This window comes from Egretta garzetta, unplaced genomic scaffold (assembly GCF_000687185.1).
Source record: "Egretta garzetta isolate BGI_Z169 unplaced genomic scaffold, ASM68718v1 scaffold427, whole genome shotgun sequence".
In the NCBI taxonomy this organism is placed as follows: Eukaryota; Metazoa; Chordata; class Aves; order Pelecaniformes; family Ardeidae; genus Egretta; species Egretta garzetta.
Window position 1 is genome coordinate 222932 of NW_009260345.1, and position 20183 is coordinate 243114.

The window sequence follows — 20183 nt, forward strand, 5'->3', positions numbered from 1 at the left end:
ATTCCTGCAGTAAATCAGCAAAGCACCTGGCACAGGTGTGGATGTGTCACTTCAGCTTTGGCGATCCCCCAGAGTAATCCCTTTCTCTATATCGCTAAATTCTTCATAACAGGCCTGGGTTCCTTTTCCTTGCCCTTGGGATTTCCTGGCCATGTGCAGAGGTGGCTGGGAGTGAGGGGCTCTGCTCACTCACCTCACCGTCTTTGACTGCTGGCTGTGAAACTTCCCAAACTCCCCTGGCGCGGTCCACTCCTTCCCTGTCTGTGAAGAGACAGAAAATGCTATAGTTAAGGTGAGTTTCTTCCCTGGTTACTGCGCTGGGAGTGATGAAGAGGGAAAACTGAGCCACTCCTCCCCATAAGCTGCCTGTGTGATCCACAACCTGTGGACAGATTTAAGTCCCTTAATCACGAACACAGAATCATAGAATGCTTTGGGTTGGAAGGGACCCCTAGAGGTCATCTAGTCCAACCCCCCTGCAGTGAGCAGGGACACTGCTAACTCGATCAGGTTGCTCAGAGCCCCATCCAACCTGGTCTTGAATGTTTCCAGGGATGGGGCCTCCACTACCTCTCTGGGCAACCCGTGCCAGTGCTTCACTACCCTCATTGTAAAGAATTTCTTCCTTCTAACCAGTCTAAACCTAGCCTGTTTTAGTTTAAAACCATCACCCCTTGTTCTGTTGCAGCTGTCCCTATTAAAAAGATTTTCCCCATCTTTCCTATAGGCCCCCTTTAAGTACTGAAAGGCATGGGGGCTCCCAACAGCACTGCCAAGATGTAACTGGCTTAAGCTATGTCGTGTCATACCCATCTGGCATCTGTGGCGGTGTTGTCTGTAGCTGGGCAGGGAAAAGAAACTTGGGTAGTCCAAGGAAGTATGTAGGACAGGAAGGTCTCCATCCCCACAGAAACATTAAAGCCTTGATGGAAGAAGCCATGCAGCATGCATTGTACCTTGCCTACACTGGCCAGCAGCTGGAGACCAGAGGTCTTTTCATCTGGACTCAGCCAGAACTCAGCATTGTCGTCCGCAGCAATGGCAAACTGAAACTCCCCTGTCGAGAGATGGAGGGAGTAAGCAGGGCTCTGGGGTAAGGGCTTCTGCACAGAGCGGATTCTGCTCCTCTGAAAGGCTGTCTTCACTCTTTTTCCTGGTGAGATCATACCTTCGCTTTTGATAGTACCACCCCTTTGAACCTCTCTGAATTCTCTGACTCTGCTGTAATCGAAAACAAAAACTTCACAGATGCAGCTGGCTCCCGACCCCTCCTGCATTGGCTTCACCTGACGTCTAACTATGCAAAGTCTCCCTGCCTCCCCTTTTGCTTCCAGAGCAAATTTTTTGTGTGAGAAGCTGTGTTTGGATGGAGGAACGTGCATGCAGAGCCACAAAGGGAGACAGAGGTGCTTCAGTCTCACTGCTCTGGCCAAGATCACAGGGATGGCCATTGATGGCCAGGGGACCAGGAGCCATGGGTGACTGCTAGCACGCTGCTCCGGGCAGAAGCGTGCAGCTGGGCGATACAGATGTCAGCTGCTGTCAGGCGGTATTCATGCACCCAGGGAGCAGCAGGAACATAAATTATGTCACGTAGAGTCCTGTGCATGCAAGGGAGGGGGTGAAAAGCTCAGGGATTGCTCGTGCCCACGTACACGCCATGGGGCTATGCATTCATGACAGCATTGTTTTCTATCTAGCACTTCCCATCTGTTTTCTTCTGTGCTTTTCCTTTCCACCCTACAGGGGAGGCAGATGTGCTTCACCCGTGCCAAGGCCATGGCCAGTCATGCACAGCTAGCTGGGCCACCCACGTGAGGGACCCGGCATTGGGCTTCCTGGGGTGAGGGCACCGGTGGTTCAGCACCGGGGGCAGGGAAGGAGCAAGTGAGAAGAGACGCAAGCGGCAGCACAGCAGCCTCAGAGCCCTCACCATCAGCAAAAGGATGCAGGTAGCCAAATATCCGGAGACCATAGTTGGTCCATTTTGGGGACACAGCCAGCTTCTTCAGCGTAGTTCGCGTCTGAAGTAGAAGAAGAAAAAAATAGTAAAAATAATTAGATATAATGGGAACACGGGGGATGCAAAAGCCCTGGGACAGGTGGGCAGAGGGAAGTATGAGGTTTGCTCTGGGAGGAGGATGGGGCTTGGTGTGTGACAGAGGCAGTGGGAAAGAGCAGGCCAGACAAGGGACAAACTGGAGCAAGTGGAAGGGAGAGCTGCGTGGGGGATGCCAGTGGGATGGTGGGGATGAGATGTGGCGTTCGCTAGCCACTTAGAGGAAAAGCACCAAACACAGGGCTCCTTCACTCTACATCCGAGAGCTGGCAGGCCAGCATGGGTAAAATGAGCCTCCCCCGTGCAGCAGAAGAGCTGCCACCACTGCACCCTTGTGAAAGCTCCCTGCTCCCTCAGCGGGAGGACAGAGGTGATGGAGAGGGATAGGGACAGGATGTGAAGGGACCAGGGGCGATCCAGCTGGGAAGCGGAGCTGGGAAGCACAGGACAGAGGGCAGCGTGGTGTTACTCACGTGGGGGAAGAGGGGGAAGTGGAGGTTTTTCCTGAGCTGCTCGGTGGAGCTGCCGCACCAGTCCTCGAACACGTGCAGATTGGCCTGGCCCTGGAACTGGGGGGCAGAAGTGGGGCACCGTGAATTGCTGCATGCCTCCCCTCCATCCCTCCTCTGTTCTGCCAACCTCAGCCATGGCCCCCGGCACTGGAGCACTTATGAAAGCAAAGGAAGATGCCACTGCTTTGATGCGCTGGTCTGAAGGAGAGGTGGGTCCAGACCTATGTTTCTCATCCGCTGAGGGTTTGGGGTTGGCACAGGTGACAGTCTGAATGGCACCACAGAACTGTGATAAGGCCTGGGATATCTCAATTAAGTGGCTGGGGTTCACTTCATTTTGCTCCATCAAGGAGGTGTTTAACCAGAGGGCTGTGCTCTGAGGCCATGGTGTGGGACACGCTGTAGGGTGACAAGAGTCCCCCATGATCCAGCAAAGAGAGTGTAGGGTCTTACATCCTCCAAGAAGGTGTTTTGGACTCCCTCACCATTTCAGGGCTCTTTTCCTGACCTGAGGAAGAGGGGACACCCCAGGGAGGGGGGATGGCAGACCCCCTTCTCAAAGCAAGTCTGCGAGGTAAAGCTCATGGAGGATGGTGGGGACAGGGAAGGGGAGGCTCAGCAGGGTGGGGAGCAGCATGGCTTCCGTGGGCCTGCAGAGACACAGAAACAGTGAGGGGAGCAGGGGTCCCCTCCTGGTCAGCATAGGAGGGTGTGCAGTGTGGGTATGGGTGGCCAGCCCCGCCACCCCCAGCTGGCCCCACAGCACAGCTTTGCTGGGAAAAGCTTGCTGGCCACTGGGGGATGCTCCTCAAGGGACAGACTTGCTTTTTGCCAGAGCCATTCAGAAGGGAGGAGCTGGCTGCTCCCCAGCAAAGAAACCCTGCAACCAGTGGAGCCAGACACCGAAACCCTCCTCGCAGGACCGGCTTCCAACAGCGGAGAATAAATAAGCTGGAGACTGTAGAAGCTACCTTAGATGGGGAAATGCTGAAGAAAGGAATAGGTTGCCTTGGGACCAGGGAGGCTTTGCTGCGGCTGGCTTGCCTATATAAGGGCTGTGCACACAGGGCTGGGGAAACCGCCTGAACAGCACCCAAATGTCTACAGATGGCAGCAAATTCTTAGTTTTTGCTGGGGAGTCTCTACCAAGGCTGAAGCGGCACGGCGGAGGAGGGCCCAACCCTTCCATGCGCTCCTGGCAGAGAAACCGCTTCACAGAGGGGTTTTTTTTTCCCAAGACAGCGGATCGGGGTTTCGTTTTGTAATAAACCCTGGCTCGAAGGAAGGTCACGGAGCAGACTTGGCCTGGCACCAGCTTATGCAGTAATGCTCCTTGCGAGCCGTGGGCTTTAGTCATGCACGTGAAAACCATCTCTGTGTGCCAGGCAAAACACATTCACTAGCACTGCTGTTCTTGAGTGGTGTCTTGTCAGCCCCCCTCTCCCTGGTGTCCGCACTGATGGGGCCTGACCGACGTCTGCAAGGCCGTGTCATCCCCCACGACTGTCTCCTCTTCTTCCTTTCACTGCTGACATCCCTCGCCTGGATTCTGCCCATCGGGCAAAAGAAAAAGCAGTGAGACGAAGTGGATGCAATCAGCCAGAGCGGTGCTGCACAAGATCAGAGAGGAACTACACACAGGGCTTGGGGTGAGGGATGCAGCCAAGAGAAAACTGGGACTCTGCAGGGACTTGCGATACAAATAAATCACCGCAAGTGTGACAAACACGGAATTGGAACAAAATTGCTGGGCAGTCCCATGCCCCTTAGGCAAATCCAGGTTCATACCCAAGGGTCTTACACTACTTTTCATGGCCAAATCAAATAATGATAATTGCGATTTCTTGTGGAACATGAAGTGTGGCGAATGGGCTAGACTCCCACAGCAAGTCACTGCCAGAAACTGCGTCTTCTGGCAGCCAGGTTGCTGCTATCCACGAGTGATGCTGGTTTTTCTTCTTAGAGAAAAGCAGATAGCAGCCTCAGATCTCTACCAAATGTAGCACAACACTCCCACACTGTGGAGAGGCTGGTGCTGCAGTCCCCTCCCAGCACAGACAGACCCAGGGGATGCTCCCGAGGCTTGGGGCTGCAATGGAAGTTGGGCTGGCTTTGGCATGGAGTAGTCTAAACACCCAAGTCCAAACCAAATCTTTATGAAGGAAGTCCCAAAAGAGTGGTTACACTTGCTCAAATGTTTGCAAAGGAAACTTGGACCAGTCCCATTCTAATACAATACTTTACTGCAGAGTTTGGCACTATTCGGGAGAGGGCAGCCTACTAAAAAATAAGGCAGACACCACTGTAGTAGGTGCTTCATCAATGCTGTAAGAGATGGTCCCTGAGATTTCTAGCCTGACACCCCTGTCTCCAAAATCTTTACAAAGCCACCTGAGAAGAGATTCTGGGAGGCGTTAATGAGATCACTTCACTTTCCTGCACTCACAGCTATTAGAAGCAATTAACTGGTAAATAATAAGCAACTCTTCCATGTGGTTTCAGAGCCTTTTCTAAAGCAACAGATTTCCTCCGGAGCTACAGCAGCCTAACTTACTCTGTGCTTCCTCTGAAAGGGAAAAGAAGAACATTATTGACAGATAAGTGCTGGCTGCCCAAAGCGCTGCTCTGGGAGTGAAAACTGAACTAGGCTTTTATTTTAAGCCCCCCCGAGTCATTGGTGCAGCAGCTGTTTTGAAACCCTATCACCTCTGTCCCTCCAGCTGAATTCATGGCTGCCCATTGCAGGCAGCTGAGAAATTCCTCTGTTTGCTATTTGGGTCCCCTCTGGAACGTGCGGTAAAAATTCCCTGCTTGGGGCTTTTGCAGGTTGCAGCAATAGATGAACAGCACCATCATTCCCAGTTCATGCACACAGCTCCTGAGAAACGTCGACGGACTTTCTGAAACATGGCTACTGAGTTTGACTTCCCAGCTTGTAACTACCTAGCTCTGGTTTTCAGAGGGCTGGAAATCCAGGATCTGGTAAGCAACAAGTTAAGTTCTCCTTAAAAACATCTGCTTTCAAAATTTGGGATAGACTAATTTGGCCAGAACCAGGAATAGAAGCCAAGAGGCTGGGCTGTAAATGGGAGCTGGTATTAGGCAGTCTGTGCCTTCTCATTTAGAGGGCTCCTCCTGCCCCTTGGCTTCCTCCCCATCCCAACCCCACCTCCCAGTTGCTTATCTCCACCCTGCTGAAATAGTAGCGTTGCACGAACCCAGCTCAGATCCAAAACGGGCACAGTTCGTGCAGCAAGGGCACGGCCAGCACGGCATGAGCGCGCCCAGGAGCACGCACGCAGGAGCTGTTCTTCCCAAGGAGGTCTGGGCAGGCTGATACCCTCCTGAGCACAACGCCACGGACACAAAGCGACAGCGCTGCCCGAGGGAAGGGAGAGATGAACCTTAACAAGTGCAGGGAGGCGAGATTTGGGACAGACCCTCGCTTCAGTGCCTCTGCAGCTTCGGGAGCGCAGCTGAGCTCCAAACCCCAGTGTCGACTCTTCCTGCTGAATTACCACCCGCCTGCAGCTCTGGGTTTGTATAAAGAGACTTAGGTATTTCCTCTTAGAATTTTAGATTATCAGCCTCTCCGAGGAAAACAGACCGTAAAGGATGATCAGGCACACAGAGAGCACAGACATTTCCTCCTAGCCCAAACCCTACCATAACAAAACCGCCCGGGGGGGTGGCACCACACACCCAGCGGCTCCTCCGGAGCAAGGAGCCCCAGGGAAGAAAGGTGAAGCAGCAGCAGAGGCCAAGCTGGGAGGACTGCAGCAGCGGAGACACGACCTGCTGCACTGTAACCGGAGGAGGATGGAGAAGAGAGGCCTTTCCTAATTTTATCCCAGGCAGTTTTGGCATCACGGAGGCAAATCAGCTGCGTAGCTGCGTGCAGCCCAGGGAACGCACAGCGCCTGGGATGATAAACGGGGCACAGAGAGGGCCTGAGCCAGGGAAGAAAGGCGACATTGTGCTGCCAACTGGAAACTCCTGCGTTCATAAGACTCTTCTGTCTCGGCAGAGTGGTGGCGGCCCCTCCTCCTGCCTGGCCCAGCTCCCCTGGCTGGGTTGACATTCAGCAGCCAGCAGCTGGTCTTTGCTGCAAGCTGTGCCACGCCGGGCACTTGCAGGAATCCATCAAGACAAGTTAGCAGCAAAGCCCCCCCGTCCTGCCGAGCCCTGACACCTGACGGGCACGAGTAGGCGAGGAAGGGACATGGGCAGGGACAGAGCAAGCAGGAATAGCTTTGCCTTTTAGTGCTCTAAAGAAAGGATGCTTCCTCTTAGGGTGGGGTTAGGGGCAAGGGGATGCCCTGGCACAATGCTCTGGTTTTGTGCAGCATCTATGCTCCTATACAGGTGCTGCCTGCAAGGGACTGCACTCCCGGGCATCCCTCACACCTCCTTCCAGCAAAAAGGAAGTCCTCAGGCTGCGCAGATGCAAAGGGGGGATGTTTTAAATGCTCCCCCCCTCCAAGTGCTGCCCAGACCCTTATCCTCTCAGAGCCGAACAGAGGCTTCTGCAGAGGTGAATGAGAAGGCTCAGGCTAACCAGGCGCATTTCTGACAATCCTCCCCCCATCCCTACGGCAGCACCAAACAGGGACACTCAGGTCCCACAGCGCAGGATTGCCGTGCTGATAGCCAGGCACCTTTCCCAATTAATGACACTAAACACCCCACATCTCCCCAGCCTGAGGAGGCAGTGGGTGACACTGGGAGCTGGAAGATTCCCGGTGCCTGAAAGGGACAGCAGCGGTAGGGATCATGTGTGTGGGCACCTCAAGGAAGCCAGGAGTGAGATGAACCCTGATTTCCCCCATACGCAGGGTATAACTTTGTTAACCATTTCCTACGTGCACGCTTTCCCACCACATTATCCAAGGCTGAAGACTCAAGTCACCAATTTCATCTCCTGAACCTGAAAGAGGAGAATTGAAACTTGCCCTTTTTTGGCCATGCTGGCTGCCAGCTCACCCTGCAACGCCATTAATTATTCATGTTTGTCAGGAATACACCTCTCTACTCAAATTAATCCCAGCTCCCCCACCTGTGGGAGGCAACCTGCCGCCCCTCACCCCAGGAATCAAGGCTGCAGTTAAGTTCTTAGAGACGCTGCCAGGAGGGCACAATGGGATCATAGACCCTGGGTAATTAATTTGGGCAGAGTTACAGAAAAACTTAATCCTCAGGCCAGGAAGAATTTCAGCCGGTGGTTTAAGAGGACAGCGATCAGCTCTATACAGAAGTGTGCCCGTAGATCCCTCTCCACCTCCTGCAGCTGGACCTGGTGAACCGCTGGCCTCTGTTTGCAGATAGGGTGGCTCCGCTGACCCTCTGGGTACAGACACAGCGCCGCAGCAAGGGCAGGAAATTTTGCCTTATAGAGACAAAGGGAAAACTGGTGAAGGAGGCAGGTGCTTTACAGGAACAGCGTTAGAGGGCTGACGGGGGAGAACGGCAGGGTGGGTGAGTGGGGCAAGGCCACCCAAACCAGCTCCCCAATCTGGTATCCACATGCCCTGGGCCTTGAAGTCTTCTGCCGGCATATCTGCAGCACACCACCTGACACAGAGCATGGCTGGGGCACCCACAAATTCCCAACCCAGTTGGTCTGAGGCAACAGCCCTGCTACCTGGCAGAGCCCTCCTTCCCAACAGGGAGCAGCGCAGGACAAGGCAGGAGGCACACAGCACCTTTCCGGGCACGGCGCCATCCCGCACAGCGCACCCCAAGTCCTACCCCTTCCCTTTGGGCAGCACACCCCTCTGCTTCCTCCCCCTGGCAGTGCCAGGCTGGGGCGGCAGGTTTGCATGCTGGATGGGGGTCCCGCCTGGTGCCACCACATGCAAGGGTGTGAAGTTGCCCCACCAGCAAAGCAGAAGGTGTTGCAGATCAGCCCCGTGCTAAACACGTAGCTTCGCCCACGCCACAGCACGCACCCCACCAGTTGCATTTCTAACCCAGTAAAAGCTCATTGCACACCAGCGGGCTTCAAGACTAACATGCTTTTGAGAAATCACCAGGGAAGGGATCAGAGACATCGGGCAAAGCCTCAGAGAAGCTGGGGGATGCTACACAGAGCCTGTATTGCCCAGTGCCGTGGGAGAAGGGAGCAGCGAATGCTCCGTGTCGTCCCTATGCACAGCAGCAGTCCTGGCCCTGACGTCCCGCTGGCTCTTTGCCAGTCGCTGCTCATCTGGGAGGCAGCCCTGCCTGCACGCTGCCTGAGAGGCTCGGCGGCCGGAGGAAGCCTCCAGGCTCCAGCTGGGACCAGCGCTTGCCGGAGCCGATGCAGCAGAACAGATCAATGGTCTGGTCTGGTTCTGAGCACTGGAGGGTGACTGGTGCTGGCTGCTTCCAGGGAAGTTTTTGCTCATGCTCCAGGGCCCTAAACTGCCCAGTGAGATGGCTGGAGGGAGATGCTTTCCCCACACTGGCTGGTGATCATCTCCTGCCCTTCTCCAGGGCAGCCGCAGAAGCCCTTCTAATCTGTGCAGGTCTCTAATCACCTTGAGGAATTTAGTGAGCTCACTTCATTAGCTAAATGCCCCCTGGCTGCTGTCCCTGTCATTATCAGCAGGCTGCATTGCTCCCTTATCTGAAGAGGAATGGTGAGATAAGGGAACAGGGCAGGAAAGAATAAATGAGGCATGAAGGAAACAAAGGGAATGTTTACCCCAGTCTTCAAGGGTCACCAGAGAAGGTCTCTGTTCATCAGAAGTGTCACGGAAGTGGAGAAATCTCTATGTATGACACACAGGGGTCGGATAGCAAGCAAATGCCAGAGCAAGAGCAGAGCATGACGCTTCTGCATGACACAGTTGTGTATTTACTTGTTGAATGCTTGGCCCTACGCACCCCCAGCCCTGCATAAACTTCACCTTTCAGGAAGGTAGTGGGCTGCCTGCTCTCAGGGAATTGTGGGTGGATGCTTGGTGCCTTGATGGCTGGTTGAGGCGACAAATTATCAGGAATCTGGACATTCTTGTCTTTCCAGATGATTACTCAGGTCTGTAAGTGTCATTAAGCCAGGAGGGGGTGATAGGGAATGGACTTTTAGTGAAACAAATGTATTTCCAGGCAGAGGTCCCTGCCTTCCATTCTCGCTGCACAGGTCTCTAGCTACAGCTCCCTCACGCAAAACGATGGAGGAAGGCACCCACCTCTGGCATCCATGGGACAGGGTTGTCCACAGCTGCATAATTTGATTTATTCCTCCCACCTCTTTGCAGTTCTTGGTTCTGAAATACAAGCAGAGGAGAGTCAGAATAACCTGATAGATGACACCTACACAAGAGGGCTCAAACCTGGTCACAAGAACATGTGAGAAAAAAGCAAGTTCCCAAGCTCCCTTTCCAAAGGACAGGCCAGCTATCACAGCCATGCTTAGGGACATGGTTTAGTGGTAGGATGGCAGGGTTAGGTTAACAGTTGGACTTGATGATCTTAAAGGTTTTTTCCAACCTAAATGATTCTGTGATTCTATAAAAGGGTGAAAATGCTCCCTGGCTTTTTTTCACAGCACATTTCCATGGTGAGCTACTGAGGGGAAAGGATACCAGCGCTTTGTAACTGTTTGCTACCACAGAGTGAAAACTTAGGTCATTCTCCACTCCTCCCCCCCCCTCCCTTTTTTTTTCCCCATCCTTGTTTCAAAAAGGTCCAAGCAATAGTTCTTCCAACACTTCTTTCAGGCAACAGTACTGAGATGTGCTTCACTGGAGAGCTACAAACTCTCTCCTGACCTTTCATTTCTGCTTCCATCTTGCTTAGTGCTACCTTTCTGTGCTGCTTACCCAGCCAGCTTCAGCCCACTGCTGCGGCTTAGTACATCTAAAATAACTTAAATGACCACAGTAGAGTCATTGTACATTCCCACCGCTGTGCATCAGCTCAGCTTCTGCTCCATGGCACGCTCTCGTCCCTGCGTGAAGAGCGAGCTGTCTCTCAGGGACAGCATCGGGAAGGAAGGTCTGCCCTTCCGAACGTTCAGAAGGCATCCCAGGCCTCCTCACCTGGTGTCCCAGCTTCTGTGGATAGTAAAACTGAAGGCTTGGGTCCCCACCTGGGGCATTCGTGTCTGCCAGAGCCTTAGCCAGCTCCCTCCAGCTTTCGTATCCTGCACAGAGGAAACAGAAAGAGATGTCAGAGTACAGGCTAAAAAAAAAGAAGCCGCAGCAGTTACCAGAATAAACTGGTCCTTTACAAGGCTGAGAGACCTCTGACGCTCTGGAATGGTCCAGCAGAGACCAGGAGTTGTTTACGTTACTCAGAGATGGCAGACTGACACAGAGAGAGAAATTGCCTTTGTCTTCCTTAAAAGCTCTTCCCTCCTCCTTATCTATTATATTAAAGATTCATCATAGTTTTAAAATACATGTCAGAGATTTCATTAATCACCACAGGACTGGGAACCTCTTTGTAGATCCCTCAGATAATCCCATTGGTCAAACTAAAGAACACCAACTTTTTTTAACTAGCAATCCCGAAGAAAAATAAGTAAGAAAATAACCAGATTGCTAATTACTTTAACCATCAAAAGAGTATTATTCTGAATATGCACCTATTTGCACAATAAAAGTTTTCAATCTTCTTTTCTTGAAGGAAATGACGACAAAGAATGCACCTGATGGGACATTCAGCTGTAATAGCCTAAAACATTAGCAGCGATGCAGTTAAGGATGTCGCTATTTAAGGGGAGTCAGCTTCTACGTTCAAAACAACTTCATTTGACACCCCCCTCACCTCCCAGCCAGCTCAATCCAGGAGTCAGGGTCAGTTTTGGTTTCTTTCCACAACTCCATTGGCCTCCTGCATTTAGGAGGGCCAAAGACAGGCAGATGCAGCATAACCTTGTAGCTCTCCATATCACTAACGAGATGGTGCTGGTGAGCAGAGCTGACGCCTCCCAGCAGCGTTAAGGTGGCTCACGCTACGCGGTTTTCAGGTCTGCTAAACATTTTGGCATTCAGTCAGCAACCAACCAACCTGCCAGCAGCTCAGCGCTGTGCCCACACTGCATGACAACTTAATTATGAAGAGGCCAAGTGCCAAAACCTCCACAAGCGCTTGCTTCTCCCAGGCTGGTGGCAGACCAGCTCAATATCCATGTACCAGGGAGCAGAGCCAGGCTCTCTGCCCATTTTCTTAAAACATGGAAATCATCCCCAAAGCTCTGTGAGGTCCAGAGAAGTTGGCTGCCTTGGTATATAAAGGGAACCATCCCGCCAGCTTCAAGTCTGAGCATTGAGATGAATGGTCTCAGCCCCCTGCATTGCTCCTGCAGCCAGAAGGGGCAGGGACGTGCTCTGAGCAGGCAGCAGAGCCCACTGCTGGGGAAACCTCTGCTCTTTTGGAGCCAGCATACCCATCTTCACCCTGCCCACCCACCTTTCTTTACCCTGCCCACCCAACCCAGCAGCACAGGAGACTCAACCATGGCTCAAGCAGGAGCACGCTCCATCAATTTGCTTTGGAGGGGGCGTTTACAAGCTGCATGGCTTAGATCTGCTCTGAAACATCTCTGAGCTATGTAGAGGCCAAGGCAAACCCAAAAGAACCCCAGGAACTAGAATTCATGAACGACCCTTTGACAGATCCCCCTCCCCGGCTGTACTAAGCTCTTGGCCTGTTATTGCACCTACAAACAGGGTTGCAAAACTCTGTCTGTACTTGCTCCCGAATCTGAGTGCCGCTGGGTCTGGCAGAGGTGAGCACACAGCGAAGATGTTGAAGCTGCCTCCCATGATGAGGTGAAAAAAACAGACAATTAATGAAAAGAAAGCATAAGAAACATGGAAAATGTCAACATAAGTAGTCAGAGATGCAAGCAAGAGACAAGACTCAGAGCAACTAGGGTGTCCTGCTTTCCTGACATGAGCGTTGGCTTAGATGTGTGGGTTTTATTCAGGCCTTGTTAGATGCTGAACAGCTACAAATTTCTGATCTAGGTCTTCCCACCCCCAGATTCTAATCTGAAGTGACGGATTTAAGTCTATGATTAAAACTATCAACATCGATACTTATCTTCTGCAGAAGATTTTCAGTCAAATCCTTTGGGTGAGTAATCTACTGATTACTGCAGCTAAGCACATCTCGTGCTTCAGGCACTCACTGTCACAGGAAAGGAGAAATTCCCATGTCTTCACGTAAAACTACATATAACTGGTGAGCTTCCACCTCGTTCAGAGCAAGAAGGCAGGAACCACTGTTTCTGAGTGTCCTGCAGCTGGATACATGGCCCCTACAAAGTCTGTTGACTTTGTAGTTCACATGAAATTCAGCACTCACTACTTTGAGGCCTCACTGTACTCGTGGGATTGGGGAACACAGTTTTTTTCTTTCCAGAGGAGGGAGACAGAAGAGTGGGACTGACTAAATTAAGAGAGGAACCAAGTAAAACAGGAATAAAACAGAAAAAAACAGGAATCAAAGTTGGTTCACTCCTGGAGATTCATCAAGGGAGGGCACCAACAGAAGCAGGTTTTTTTCTCCTGTGTGGAAGTGAGAAATTATTTGGTTTTCTCGTTAAACTCAGGACTTCGCTGCTCTGAGAAAAAAGCTCAGGACGAAGCGTCAGGAACCAGCCCTCCAGCACACACCTGGCATGGAGCCGGCCCCGTGGCAAACACAGAAGCCCGGCTGCACACAAGTGCCAATGGCTGACGTTTCTCTGACCCTTGGAAAAAGGGAAGAAAGGGGGGCAATTCTCTGTGTTGTACAAATATTTGCCTAACACTTATATCAGCCAAACATGGAAGAGACAGAATAGCTAGGAATTAATCTGGAGGTAGTGATTTCCTTGCCGGGCAATCTGTACTTTGGCAGGTTAATTCCCTAACATGGTAGGAAATGATTTTCAGAAAATAATAGGATAAACACTCCCCTTGGAGAAAATTCTCAGGGCTCTAGTTCCTCTCCGAAAGATTGGCTTTTCCCTGGGGATTTCCATGGGGCACCCTCGGAGAAGAACCTGGCTTTGCCCACGTGTCCCTTGCTAGAAGGAGGGAAGGAGCTACAGAAAAAAAGACAGAGCTCCTCCAGCTTCCTGTAGCCAGAAGACCTGCCGAGACCAACTGCTGACTGAGGACACAGAGAAAAGTTTTCTCCCCAGCACATGCCACAGGATTCAAGACATCGCCTTGCAGGTATCCTCTTCCACGTTGACAGCTGGAGAGCAGAGCCCTGTGACTATGTCCACTGCTCTGAGTCAAGAGCACCAGAGCAAGGTGGTCCACCACAGGTTGGGCCCATCCTTGAGGTCTCCATTGGCTCCACACAGCAGCCCAGCTGCTGGAGTACTTTCCTGATGGCTATTTAAAGTCAACACGAATACGCCTGGAAAAAAGCAGGCAGGAACTAAAATACCTCCACAAACACCTAAGTATTACCAAGAGGGAATGCCAGAGCTATTAGCTTTGATGGTTTTGCTCCAGTCCCTCTACAAAACCGGTTCTGGTTAGGATGGGAAAAGGCAAAAAACTGTAAAGGCAGAAATCAAAGGCTTGGGAGGAGCCTGTCCCATAGCCAGGTGAATAGCTGAAGATGTTGGGCCAGGTTTTTTGCCATTAGCCTGTCAGACAGACATCCCAGCCAACTCCTGGCCTTTCTCACTTCTGGGCATTTACCTCCCATCACTTCCCAAAGCACAATGGTTGTTTTCCAAGGCTACTTTTTCACCCCAAACACCTCCAAGGAAGGCAACCCTGGTGCAGGAGCAGCTTGCCAGAAGAGGCAGCCAGCCTACTTGGCATCAGGACCAGCCTCCCCATGGTCACAAGGGATGGTTCAGGGCAACGATTCACCCAAAATCCATCCCAGAGGAATGAAAAGCACATGGCTTTCTGCTGGGCCAGCTTGCTCAACCGAGCCTGCTGATGGCCACACAAGCACCACAGCTGACCCCAGTAGCCAGGGTAGAGCAGCATCCACGCTTCCAGCAACCTGGGGTTACATCACACACCGTGTGACATCAAACCTGCCCCTTTGCCACCCCTGCCTGCAATGGAACGCTGGGCGCCAGAGCATTGTGGACAGGGAGACTTGTACAATTTTGTGCCAAGACGGACCTGAGGAGCAAGGAGATATTCTCAAATCATAAAATCATAGAATCACTTTGGTTGGAAAAGATCTTTAAGATCATCGAGTACAACGTTTAACCTAACCCTGCCATCCCACCACTAAACCATGTCCTTAAGCACCTCATCTATCCTTCTTTTAAATACCTCCAGGGATGAGGACTCGACCACCTCCCTGGGCAGCCCATTCCAGAGCCTGACAACCCTTTCTGTGAAGAAGTTTTTCCTAATGTCTAACCTAAACCTGCCCTGGCACAGCTTCAAACCATTTCCCCTCGTCCTATCATCTGTTACCAGGGAGAAGAGGCTGACCCCCCCCCCCGCTACAGCCTCCTGTCAGACAGTTGTAGAGGGTGATCAGGTCTCCCCTCAGCCTCCTCTTCTCCCATCTAAACAACCCCAGTTCCCTCAGTGTCCTGGTTTCAGCTGGGATAGAGTTAATTTTCTTCCTAGTAGCTAGCATAGTGCTGTGTTTTGGATTTAGTACCAGAAGAATGTTGATAACACACTGATGTTTTTAGTTGTTGCCAAGTGTGCTCAGACTTACTCAAGGACTTTTTGAGCTTCTCCTGCTCGGCCAGGTGCATAACAAGCTGGGAGGGAGCACAGCTAGCACAGCTAACCCAAACTGACCAAAGGGCTATTCCATGCCATAGAACGTCATGCTCGGGGGGGTTAGTCGGTTGGCCGGTCGCTCAGGGAGTGATCGCAGCTTGGGATGGGCTGGGCATCGGTCGGCGGGTGATGAGCAATTGCGTTGTGCATCGTTCGTTTTGTACATTCTGTTACCATTATTATTATTACTATTATTATTATTTTTCCTTATTAAACTGTCTTTATCTCAGCCCACGGCTCTAACCTTTTTTTTCCTTTGCGATTCTCCAGCCACTCCTCGTATGACTTGTGTTCCAGACCCATCAACAGCTTGGTTGCTCTCCTCTGGACATGTTCCAGCAATGCAACATCTTTCTTGTAGTGAGGGGCCCAAAACTGAACACAAAGGCACTAGAGGGGCAGAAGAACAGCCAGATTCACGGCAATGACAGGGGGTTTGTGCAAAGCCCACCCAAACTGCAGTTTTTATCCTGACTCCGACATCCGGGGCATTTTCCCTATGTCTACAACCAGGCACTTGGCCAACCTCCTTTCTACAAGCAGACATCCACCCTTCATTCTACTTCTGCACACTGGTGGTCCGAGGTTCAAGCCTCACAGGGACCAGCCACCACCCAGGAAAGTGAGGGTGATTCTTTGGAAAAAAGGGGTCCTTTGTCTCCTTGTTCCCATCAGGCAGGCTGGCAGCTGCCTGCTGAGGACCCAAAGGCCCACCGGGGCTGAGCCTCAGCTGCCTCTCTAGATTTCAGATGGGAAGCCCTCAGGACATGAGCTTGTTTCTGGAAATAGAGGCAGGTGGACACAAAGAGAAGGAAAAGAGGCTGAAGAGGAGGCCGAGACAGATGCTGCATCCGACAGAAGAAACCCCTGCAAGAGGCAGCTGGTCTGGAGCCAGTTGCCTGCAGAGCCAGCAGACTAACCCTTAAAGGACAGAAAAGCTGTAATAAGAGGAAATAAGATGAAGATGTTTCTTGCCTTGGGTCTGGCCAGGGCCCAGGGCCATGTCTGCCTCTTCTCAGCTATGCTTTTTACTGCTCTCAGGTTAAAAGTCAGGAAAGTAAGCTGCAGGAACAGCAAGTGGAGATGGGGAGATCTCATCCAGCAGTTATGACTCCGCCAGAGCAATGCACTTGAAGCCCAGCTCAAGAGGAAAAAAATAATTAAAAAAAGCAGAAAGCCTCAGCCAAAGATAACAGATAGCAGTACCCGGGGAGCTATCAGGCCTCGGGGCAGGAGCGTGACCAGAGCTGCTCTGTCTGTTCAGAGATTAGATCCATCAAGCCACTGTCGTGCCCCTGGCCCCAGCCGGCACTCGGACGTTTCAATTACCCTCTGAAGGTACCTGGCAACTGTAGAAGGGGGAAATCCCAGACCCACTCAGGTGATCAGCTTCCCCTCTGAAGGATGAGATTTGATTATTCTGCTGCTGTTACTGCTGCTTACATAGCTGCAAATGCTATTAACGCCCACATGCTATCCAGCCCTTTTGTAACCCTGCTAATGATTTCACTCAGCAGCCTCAGGAAACAGCAGGTCCACAGGCTGGTTTGCACAAAAAGCATTTTCCTTCTGATATGAGACCATCTTCCTCCTCTTTTGATGCAGGGACAGGGCAAGAAAAAACTGGCAGGTATGAAGCAGGGTTTTGTTCTTCATTACCTGCAGTGCCCACTCAGCATGGCATGATGTTTTAACCCTCTCTTGGATGGTCTTATTTCTCCTCTTAACCTGGCTGAATTTTTTCAACTTGCTGTCATCCCTTGGGACTTCGATGGGATTTGAGGTCTTCCCCAGTATTATTCCTGGCAGAACAGGTATGCAGATGCAGTACCCGACACCAAAATATTACCAAATATTACCATTAGGTGCCTTGCAAACGTACTAGTCCAAAAGATGCTGGGAAAGGTCGCTTGAAACTGTACGTGGCATAGGAGCTCAAGTCAGGGAGCTCTTTGCAGTCTCACATGCATAAGCATCAATCTTGCGGCCCTGAACACGAACCTCAACTCTACCTCCAGCCCCAGTTACTCTCATTTGGATTACACCCCACTCGCACAGGCAATGCACTGGGATTGCCTCCACCCCGGCACACAATGCTGGGTGCCACGGGCAGTGAGGTTGTGGTCCAGCAGCCAAATACTTCTGGCCAGCGAGATCACGGGGGCAAGCTGCCAGGCTGTGCTGTGTGCCCCAGGCAGCGTGGTTTCGTGGCTGCAGCCTGGAAGTGGCCATCTCCTCGTCACCTGGCCAAGGCAGCGCTGTGTGGCGCCCCGGGGAAGAGGGTATTTAGAGAGTTTGACGTGCCTTCCACGCACCCCGACCAGAGCAAACCCCTACTGCGAATGCCATGCTGCAGGGGAAGTGACACCCACCTCCCCATCCACCACACACACGCGTACACAGCCCCACAACACCAAGCATGCAAAGCGTGAAGGCAAGGTGTAAACTGCCCTCCTACTCACAGAGACGCGGGGCAAGGATAAAGTGAAAAGGAACACAGCCAGTGGTTTCTGGCCATAGGGGTGAGAGAAGGTTGGGTCAAGTCATGAATCACAGGCAGGGGGACAGAGAAACTACCAAAAAAAAAAAAAAAAATCACTGAAGGGTAGAGTCGGGCCAAGAGAGTCTCTCTGGTTACTAATTTAAGTCAATAAAAGGCATAGGCAGGGAAGGGGGAACTCCTTGCCCTCAGATCAAGATTAGAACAACACTTCTGGAGTTCAAAGGATTCAAAAAGTTATGAAACCTGGTGTTACAGAGGGAGCCCGGCAAACCTTTCCATTTCTGGTTAGCGCAGAACCCTGCAAATACGATTGCTGACCTCCTCCAGAGATAAATCAAAAGTGAGAGATCGTGCATGCAGACGTAAATTACTCTGTTCTTTCTCCAGTTACAACTCTGATTCACTGCTTTGTGAAACTGCGTGGCTTCGCGGCCTCCGAACTTGCAAACTCTTGACAATAAGCTGCCGAACGTTGAAAGTACATGAAGTACGACGGAGGAAAAGGCAGAGCACCGCACTCGCGGACAAGAGGAAAATGAGCAGGCATAACTACCCAGGGCATTCGTGCAGTCTGACTGTACCAGACTCACCCGCCAAATAACACCTTGCTGCTGTTGGCCTCTAGATATATATAGGAAATTTATTTCATATGGGAAGGGAGGAACTGATAAGCAATGGCTGGAGCATTCACCTGTTTTGTGGAAAACAAAATACAAATCTTGCTTCTGCTGCTAAAATTTTCCATTGCCCTAGTTAAATCATGAAATCTGCCTATGCCACAAGATTAGCTGGCAAATATTGCCTGCCCCCTAAAAGCTCAGCAAGGATATGCACGTGGAGATGTACTGCTGGATTTGAGTTGAGAAAGCCTATGACGCTGCTGCCAGTTGCACTGTCCCTCAAAACTATGGGGCTGAGCGCCAGAAATGCCTCTGTTTCAACCTGGAGCGTGCCAGAGTAAAACAATCGCAAACTGTTGCTTATCTGCACTCGCCAAGCTGAAGGTAGAGGAGGTTCAGGAGCCGATGCCAGTGTGGAAGGGTGGCTATGACCTGCGGCCAGCTGAGGTGCCCAGCCCCAGAGGCCCAGCTTTGGCTGCACAGCCGTAATCCCCTACCCAGGGCAATCATGGCCAAGAGGGGCCCTGAGCAATGGAGACGTGTCCTCTCCTGCCCATCCTCACCTCTCCAACCGTGCAACTCAGTCCCTCCTCACCTTCCCCTCTTCTACCTCTGCAAAGTTGCACTAAGGAGCCCTGAGGGATTAGACTGGGGAAGGGGAAAGAGCAGGGCACTTGGTTATTCAGGCAAAGGAGGCGACATTGACTCAAATGAAACCTGAGAAGAAGAGCGCCTACCAGTGCTTTTAGGAACATGAGATAAAGATCGTGATTTTGGCATTGCTAACTTCCACAGCAAAGCGGGGAGAAAGCGCTTTCTATTCTGCTACTCCTTCCCAGTAATTCCACGGGTCATCTTAACCACATAGGACGCACGCAGGAGCTTTTAAATAGTAAAATACGTTTTCAACGTTACAGCCATAATAGCTGGGCAGCTAAAATCATTAGCTGCTGGCAAGTTCAACTCTTCAATTTGCAGAACGTGTGGCAGTCATCCTGCAATTACGGTGCGCGTGTCCCTGAGACGTTGTGCTGCCCACAGGCCGACTCTACCTGCCTCCTCGCGAGGTGCTGCCGGCAGGAGCAAAGAGCCTCGCTCCCTTTTTACATTCTTCGTGCATGGCAATAGATTGCTCAAAACAGCCACCGCCGGTGTTAAAAGGAGCTGCTTCCAGTCGTACCAAGAGGAAGGGTATTTGAGTAGCTCACATCATGGTATCACACTTACCAAGCCAGGCTTTTGCCAGACATTGTCTTTAAAACACAGGATTTGTATCAAACTGTTTACTAATGGGAGATCAAGATGTTTGGCTTGCTTGAACTACACCACTTGCCGTGCTTGGAAAAATTGGCAGGTTGACAGAAGAGCACAGAGTCAGGTGTTTTGAGACAAGTCTAAGTTTTGAGTTTTATTCCTATTTTTAAGATCAAAATAATTTGCTACTTCGTGGACTCCAGTTTCATGCTTTTCTTCCCTCTCCCCTCTTTTTTTTTTTTTTTTTTTTGGTAAATGGTAACATCTGATATTATTTTTGGAACAAAAATACCTTTAATCCCGGAACATCTACACGGGTTTCTACCAATTCGCTCCCAGTGACCACATCCTCAACTGCTGACTCACACTCTGCAGCTCTGTGTACTGTCTGCTTTTTTTTTTTTATTATTTTTAATAAAAATAATAAAAACAACTTAAAAAATTCCTATCTGGCCCTCAAGGTGACCAGCATGAAAAGCAGATGTTTCACCTGGTTATGATCACCGAAAGCGGTATTCCTGGCACTCTCCCCTT

At 51.3% G+C, this 20183-nt stretch overlaps 1 protein-coding gene across 1 annotated transcript in view; it reads right to left on the reverse strand.

The window, feature by feature from the left end:
* B4GALNT3 (beta-1,4-N-acetyl-galactosaminyltransferase 3) overlaps positions 1 to 11602 on the reverse strand; it is a 24467-nt gene extending 12865 nt beyond the window's left edge. The window contains exons 1-7 of the mRNA XM_035898138.1: positions 11569 to 11602; positions 10596 to 10699; positions 9744 to 9821; positions 2533 to 2628; positions 1934 to 2024; positions 957 to 1057; positions 194 to 261 (exon numbers count right to left, since the gene is read on the reverse strand). Coding sequence (XP_035754031.1) covers positions 194 to 261; positions 957 to 1057; positions 1934 to 2024; positions 2533 to 2628; positions 9744 to 9821; positions 10596 to 10699; positions 11569 to 11602 — 572 coding nt within the window. The remainder of the gene's footprint in view (positions 1 to 193; positions 262 to 956; positions 1058 to 1933; positions 2025 to 2532; positions 2629 to 9743; positions 9822 to 10595; positions 10700 to 11568) is intronic.
* Between the last annotated feature and the right edge of the window lie 8581 nt (positions 11603 to 20183).